General features: G+C 30.0%; 2 protein-coding genes across 3 annotated transcripts; both read right to left on the bottom strand.

Moving 5' to 3' along the window:
• Positions 1–306: 306 nt before the first annotated feature.
• Positions 307–5,610, bottom strand: LOC148233667 (uncharacterized). Of its 2 annotated transcripts, XM_088189000.1 has the most exons (4): positions 3,322–5,610; positions 3,084–3,257; positions 2,149–2,357; positions 307–2,083 (listed from the first exon to the last, which is right to left on the bottom strand). In XM_088189000.1, exons 1-4 carry the CDS (start codon positions 3,495–3,497, stop codon positions 897–899), a joined length of 1,746 nt encoding a protein of 581 aa, XP_088045126.1. In that variant the 5' UTR covers positions 3,498–5,610; the 3' UTR covers positions 307–896. The 2 variants fall into 2 exon arrangements, with proteins under 2 accessions (XP_088045126.1, XP_088045128.1); XM_088189002.1 differs by lacking the exon at positions 3,322–5,610 and having other exon boundaries at positions 3,084–3,263.
• A 134-nt stretch (positions 5,611–5,744) lies between these two features.
• RsfS312 (ribosomal silencing factor RsfS-like protein, 312) lies at positions 5,745–7,448 on the bottom strand. Its single transcript, XM_088189004.1, has 3 exons — positions 6,387–7,448; positions 6,068–6,328; positions 5,745–5,996 (listed from the first exon to the last, which is right to left on the bottom strand). Exons 1-3 carry the CDS (start codon positions 6,661–6,663, stop codon positions 5,812–5,814), a joined length of 723 nt encoding a protein of 240 aa, XP_088045130.1. The 5' UTR covers positions 6,664–7,448; the 3' UTR covers positions 5,745–5,811.
• Positions 7,449–7,564: the final 116 nt, after the last annotated feature.

Below are 7,564 nucleotides of genomic sequence, written 5' to 3' on the forward strand. Positions count from 1 at the left end.
CGTAGCCTCAAAAAAGCGAACGATTCTATAATGTTAAAATTGTATTATAAGAATTAATTTGCCAGACACTGTGAAGCAAAAATGGGCCTGAAATGAATTTTCAATTATTTTTTTAGCATTAATGTGTATTTACAGAATCGTTTGTTTTTCGTGCCACCTGTATATAAAAAAATATTCTTTACAAAAATAAAAAAAATAATTAGTTATTATATTAATAAATAGTAAATATGTAAAATAAATTCCAGTTCCGTCCAAATTGCTGATCACAATAGACCATCTAAAAGAAATCTTTCCATACCCTCTAAATTTTTCATTTTATTCACTTTTTTTACTGATCATTCACACTATCACGAAAACGGAATGCGTGTGACGTGAATTCTTAACTTCTGAGAAGTGAAAAATATTTTGCGTTTTCCCATTGGGCAAATTTTGTTTTAAATGTATTTCGTGTGAATATTTTTCATTTTTTTAGTTGTGTATGATAACTTTTTTCAAAATAATGGCTAAGTGGCTGCAATTCTCTCAATTACGCATATTCATAAATGTTAAAGCAGCAAATGCTACAACGCTTTAAATACTTATGCACCTCAAAAAAGTATTTTTTTAAATCACTATACATATATTAAAGTTTTATATGGGCCCGGATTAAAATTCTGGTTTAAAGATTGTAAATTTTTTTATCATAGTGCATTTGTCGATATTACATGTATCTTATGAATGACTAATATATATACATATATGTATATATGTAGAAACAATAATATTAGAAGGCATAGAAGCTCTGCTTTAAACGGTTATTGTATTCACATTCTAGAGGAAAGTAGTAAAAAATTATATTAAGAAATAAGAAAATGTATAGCATACATAAGGTGCTCTTAATATAAGTGTAGCACAAATTATATGACGGCTGGAAAAAGACAATCATAAGACTTTTCTGGATACGCCAAAATAGGCTTTGGTTTCAAAATTAAAAAATACACTAAGAAACACATGAAAGAAAATATTGCTGATCCGATTATAAACAACGCCATATACAGAAACCAAAATCCACTATAATCACCAGTCCAAAACCAAATTACAGTCAGAATGAAATCTTCTATCATAACAATAGAGAAGAACATTCCATACCATAATCGGACCTTTTTAAAATTCACTTTGAACTCAATCAAACAAAACAGATACACATAACCGAGGAACAAATAAAAAAACTTTCTATAATAATTATTCTCCGTCCAAGAGTTCCAAATTAGCATACTGATTGCGAAAAGATAATGTACTATACAAACAGAGATACACGCCACTGGATAAAAATAGAAGAAGATTGCTATCGTCATCATCCTAGAAGTGATGAAGAGTAACCACGCCACGAAAGCTACCAATCTAGCCACGCCGTCTTCCTGCTCTACGCCTTTAATCACTTGCCTCTTAATCCTGACGGGAAGATCTATATTTTTATAATCTTTGTATCTCCTCTTTGGTATGTTATCCACAAACGTATTAGCGTTATTAACAATGATTTCTTTAATATCTGAGATGGATTTGATTCTTGGGGCGTGATTAGAAGGCGGAGTGATATGCTTCGACATGTCTACTATTTTACTTCTTAAGTTATCGTCGCTAGCTCTAATCTCGACATCTTCATTTATAGTGACTGTTCTTCTTGGTATGTCTACCGGTTCTTCGTACATCGTTTCTGATGAGGTACTTGAATCCTGGTCTTGTTCTTTTAATCTTGGTATGACTACAGGTTCTTTGAATATTTCATCGTCATGTCCTTCAAATAAACTATGATCTTTAACAATTGTAGATGCTTCGGATAGAGCATTCGATACTCGATATTCATGTTTTGATCTTAGTTCGACTTCATCTTCTCCGAATATACTAGGAATGAGCGTAGATGCTTCGGATACGGTTTCTCGTTGTTGATTTGGATATATTAACCGCGTTGGAGGAGTGAGCATTCTTTTTGCCGTCCAAGGATAATGAACGCCCAAAACTTTCCTACGCTCAAATCTCTGGTAAAACATTGTGGTGATTGCCATTCTGAATAACGCCATAACAATGCTGATGATTTGTAAGTTGACTGAAATCATTTAAAATATCATTAATAAACTGATTCTTTCTTTAAATTCAATTAAAATGACTCACCCATATCAGGATTTGATAATGTTTCAGTTAAAACGATGTAGAACTGCATAATAATATTAGGCGCTGAATGTAAATACGCTTGAAGGAAAAAATATAGTTCTACACTGTTTGGTTTCATCAGAATTCTCAAAGCATTCTCTCTTCTTTCCAAATTTGAGACATAATTGGCACACATCGCTTCCACAGACCAAAACATTTGATGAACAAACCTGAAGATTTACAAAAACATTCAGAGTAATATTTGCTTAATCAAGTTGCTGTAAATGCCAATAAATAAACAAATTATAAGGATTGAAACAAGAGACGAATGCTTCTCTCATGCTCATCATTAAAACAGCTAGATGACTGGAAGATAAAAATATTTCAAGAAAACCACATTGTTTATGATTAAGAGTTGAGGAATACGAAACAACTGGATTCAAAATACGGAATAGGAAAGCTAGTAACTTATACGTTGCACTAATTAAGAAATATGTATTTTTGTTTGTAGCAGAAAAATTAACATAGGATATTTCCCATATTTTTTTACACATAATCTACTTTATATGTAAATCTACTATTTTTAGTTGATATATTTTAAATGTAAGGTCACAATTATAATATATATATATATATATATATTATTATAGTATTACATAATGTTACCATATGCATAAATCAAATATTGCCCTACACATATTTTAATAAATTTGGTAATGTATTATAATAATATTAAATTTTAAATTCTCATAGGAGTGTTTCAAATTCATAAAACATTTATAAAGCAGAAAAATAAATATTTATAATAAAAAGAAGGTTCAATATTTCTTAAAATGACTAAGCAAGTATCATAATTCTTTCTATAAAAAATATTTAGTAACCTTTATGATCATTATTGCATATTTTTTTAATTGAAATACAATATAATAAGTTCATTATATACATATTTTATTCACCTATAAATTCCTGCGAATGGAAAGCCGAATACGTGCCAAATATTCAACATCAAGAATCTTATATTTGCTCTTGCAAATGGCTCTTTCGAAGGCCATCGGTCTATTGAAGACAAAATGAATATTGCTCCGGTGATAGATGGTAGAAATGTCAACAATAGTGTTGTAGAACCCCATCTGTAAGTACAATTATTTAAATTAATTCTAGTATATATTTTATTAAACATTATTAAAGTCGTACCCTGGATATCCTAATGTTATGAGGCTGCCCACTAGTGTAAAGTCGTAGAATATCAACAGCAAATAAATTATCAAACTAAAAAACGATGGCAGCAAGAAATATAATAATATCTTGCAGAAATTGTTCAGTTCGCATCCGAGCGTGTACACAGGTAACTCGTCCAGTAAAGATTTCATGATCCGATCATCACAAATTCACATTTTTCAGTTTCACCGTGATGTTATTACATATTTTTAACTTGTTATTTCACTTTGCACAGGCATTAGATTTGGGCGTGTGTTTAGCCGGAATCCGTTCATTTCTGTAGGTGGATATAATATTTGCAGATAAGATAAGATACGATAGGCGATAAAATCTAATTGTGCTCTATGTGAATATTTTGCCAACATATTTTAATTACTCACATATTTTAATACTTTAGAAGATTTTTATTATCAATTTTATTGTGGTTGATATCTCTATATAATTCCATAACAATTTATTTAGGACATTTTTATAACTACCTTATAAATTGCTAGAAATAATTACTATAAATTTAAAATTTATTTCTAACAATCAAAAAATACTGCTCAACGTATATTTTTGTCACAAAGATGTGCCACAGTGACAACGAACCTTTGAAAAAACTAGCTTTACTTTTTAATGTTGTAGTAGTTGCAGTCCTAGTAAAAATTAGTTACATTTTTCTCTCATATTTATTTATTAAAAAAGCAAAGACTATGTCCCAGGAATATTATTATACAAATTCACACCTCCGTACAATATTCCCCTGGCCGTACTCATTTTATTATACCTAACTATTGTTAAATTGTCTCTTTTTCTAGATTTTAATCTATACATCTTTATTTATTATTAAATACTTATTAAAATACTCTGGTAACATATTATTTTGTAAATTATATATAAATACTAAAACATTAATCTTCAATATTTCTTGAATATCCAACCATTCCAATCTATCAATCATACTTCTACAACTAGTAAATCTATTTTTATTTAAAACTACTCTCATTGCTCTATTTTGTAATTTTTATAACATCGTTTTATCTAATTCATTAAGCATATATAATATTGTAGCACAATAATTAAAGTGGGGCAATAATAACAAATTTCTCATTGTAGATAATATACCTATTTTTTAATATGTAATTACAATGTTCCTTAAAATTAATTTTTTTATCGACCATTACTCCTAAATATTTTATATTTTCAACTATTTCTATAATAGAGTTATCTATAACTATTTTTATATTATTATCTAACATATATTTATAATTAATATATATACATTATTTTTTAACCATATTTCTATTACACTTATCATTATTTAAGTTATCTACAACTTCTTTAACAATAGGTTTACATGTATAAACCCATCAATTTGACGGGGGTCCTTAAAAATAGGTATATAGTGACCAGATTTTCAAAAATAATAAGTTTCCGAAAATAAAAATTATGTTAATATATTTGCATTGTTGAAGTATAAAATAACGTAAAAAAAATACTTTCTGATACAAATCAAATCAGAAATCAGTCATTTTGACGGGTGCCGTAAATCTAGTTTTAACATTATCACCTATGCAATAAATTGAAGTATCGTCCGTAAACAGATGTATTGTATATTATTAATTATATCATTTATATATATAATATACAACAATGGTCCTAATTTGGAATAAGCATAATTACAGAATGATTTTATAACAACCTTTAATATTTCGTTCACTGATTTACTTATTATTAGCACTCATTCTAAAATCAACTCTTCTCTCATTTGTGAGATCATAAATATCTATCAATAATGGCCAACTGAGCATCTGATGTGATATCAGTAGTTTCATTAAGAGAAATCTAAAAATATTGACAATTATTTAAGTCTTTGATAACATTTCTTATTTTGTCCATCTGTAAACGATGTCCCAAAATGTTTGATACGCACATCATAAGTTCGCCATCACTGTCATATAGAATATCAACAGAAATTTATACAAATAAATAATTAAAAATACAGGTAATTTTTTGTGATCCTTTATTAAAATTATTTTGAAGAAAATGTTGTAAGTTTAAAAAATATAAAACTTCATGCAAATCTAATCGGCACTTCATAAACTATAGATAGACAGCTATTTTAAGTGTATAATTTATTCAAGAGAATAGTAGCCAATACAAATATGCAAATTGTTTATGTAAAGCAAAACTTAGAACAGATTTTCATATATAAGTTGTACATAGAAGGTTAAGATTGTTGTAAGAATTTGAATTGGTAATCACTTCATTGATATTGTAAGAATACCTCGTTAACAACGTAATAGTCTTGATAAATAAACATTCGTTTTAACAAAAATTATGATGTAAAAATATCAAGGTTTTACAATGTTTGACTAGTAAATAAAGAATATTTAACAAGCAATAAAAAACATACATTATGCATAAAAGTTTTATTAAAGCTATCTACAATATATACTAAAAATACACACAATATAACGTATTTTATTCGTCGTCTTTCGCTGGGTTCAAATCTTGCAAAGAACGAACACTGTGTTTCTCTAACAGAGCAATTATATCGCTGTCCGATTTACGGCATTCAAAATCATAATCCGACCCCAAGCTCCAGAGTTGTTCTATGTCGTAAACTTTACGCGTGCTTTCCGAAAATATGTGAAAAGCAATATTACCTAAAATAAATGAAAATATTTCAGAAACTCGTTTCGTACTCGTTTGTATTATATTAATTTTACATTTATACCTAAATCGATAGCTATCCACTCTTTAGATTTGATTCCCTCTATGCTCGGAATAATATCCTTGGGGCCTTTTTTGCGTTTATAAAGCTTTCTAATAAATTCGGCTAGCGCTATCATATGCCTGGTGCTCCTGCCGGTCGCAATGCAAATATAATCGACGTATACATAATTGTCAGGTACCGCACACACCACGATATCCTTAGCGTTTTCTCTCTTTAACACGTCTACCAGATCGTCTATATCGAAAACGCCGGTTACGCCCCCTTTAAATATAAAATTTGTTTAATATACTATTATATAAATTACATGATTTGCACAAACTTTTCAAGTTTAACCCGTCGAACTCGTCTAGATCTTCGATTTCTTGTTCGGTAGTAGCGTCGCGAAGCTCCTCGTCAGTGTCGCGTACCACTGGCGATCCGAAATCTTGGAATACTTTGTATTTGTTACCCAAAGCCGAATCGACCGGAATGTCCGACTTTCTGCTGATCGGAATAACTCTCCTAGGGAATCGAAGCGAAGAGCTGATGCGGAGCGCTCTGCGCGTTTCCGCAATATAATCGCTCGTCAAGAGACGCTTTGTTAGAGAACGAATCATTTTAAACCGAGTTGTTTATGACATATAACCTAAAAACTAGCAATGCAATGCGCAGTTGCATCATAACACACATAATAACGACCATCAGTACTATAGTAGGTACATATAAGGATAATTATAAAAAAATATTTTCTAGCAAAAACAGATTACAATTTACAAAAAGTGTTTTTATTTTTGTAGATAAATTCTTTCTTAAAATAAAAATTCAATTCTTGCAGCTAACTGTAGTTAATTTATATTAAAAACCGGACGATACGCGATCAATAAATAATAAACTTAGTTTGGAGCTCGATTCTGATTTTATTAAAGATAGATACGTTTTTAATCACTTTCGGCAAGTTATGTTGAACCAACAGACGTTGTGTGTATAGAATTTGAAAAGTTCTTCGACAAGGTTTGTCTTGGGTTATTATTAAAAAATTATCAAACTTCGGCTGCTCGGATGATTTAACTCGGTTATTCTCGAGTTATTTGAGCGATCGTAGACAGTTTGTAACCTATGGTGGCCAACCTGAGTTCTCTTGCTCTTAATGCTATTTATTAATTTAATATTTATTGCTAACTCTTCCCTACAGAGTGATTTAGACTCGGAATCGGCTTCCGATAACCGTCTGCCCTCTAGTATCGGAAAGTGCCATACTGTATCATTTTCTCGACATTTTGTAACATTTTGGCTTGAGAAACTTTAACTAAAGATCTCGGAATCGTTTTTGAGAGCAAGTGGAGCATCTCACTACACATACACAACGTCTATGATAAATTATCCAATGTGCTCGACTTTCAGTTATTCGCATCTTCTATGACACTATTTCGTAGCATTCTTGAATCGGGATCTATAGTTTGGAGTCTATAAAAGGATATTTGGTTATTATCCGTTTTTATATCCCAGCGCCTTTTTTAG

The sequence above is a fragment of the Plectrocnemia conspersa genome, unplaced genomic scaffold (assembly GCF_051122295.1).
Source record: "Plectrocnemia conspersa isolate PC_06_02 unplaced genomic scaffold, ASM5112229v1 ptg000007l, whole genome shotgun sequence".
NCBI lineage: Eukaryota > Metazoa > Arthropoda > Insecta > Trichoptera > Polycentropodidae > Plectrocnemia > Plectrocnemia conspersa.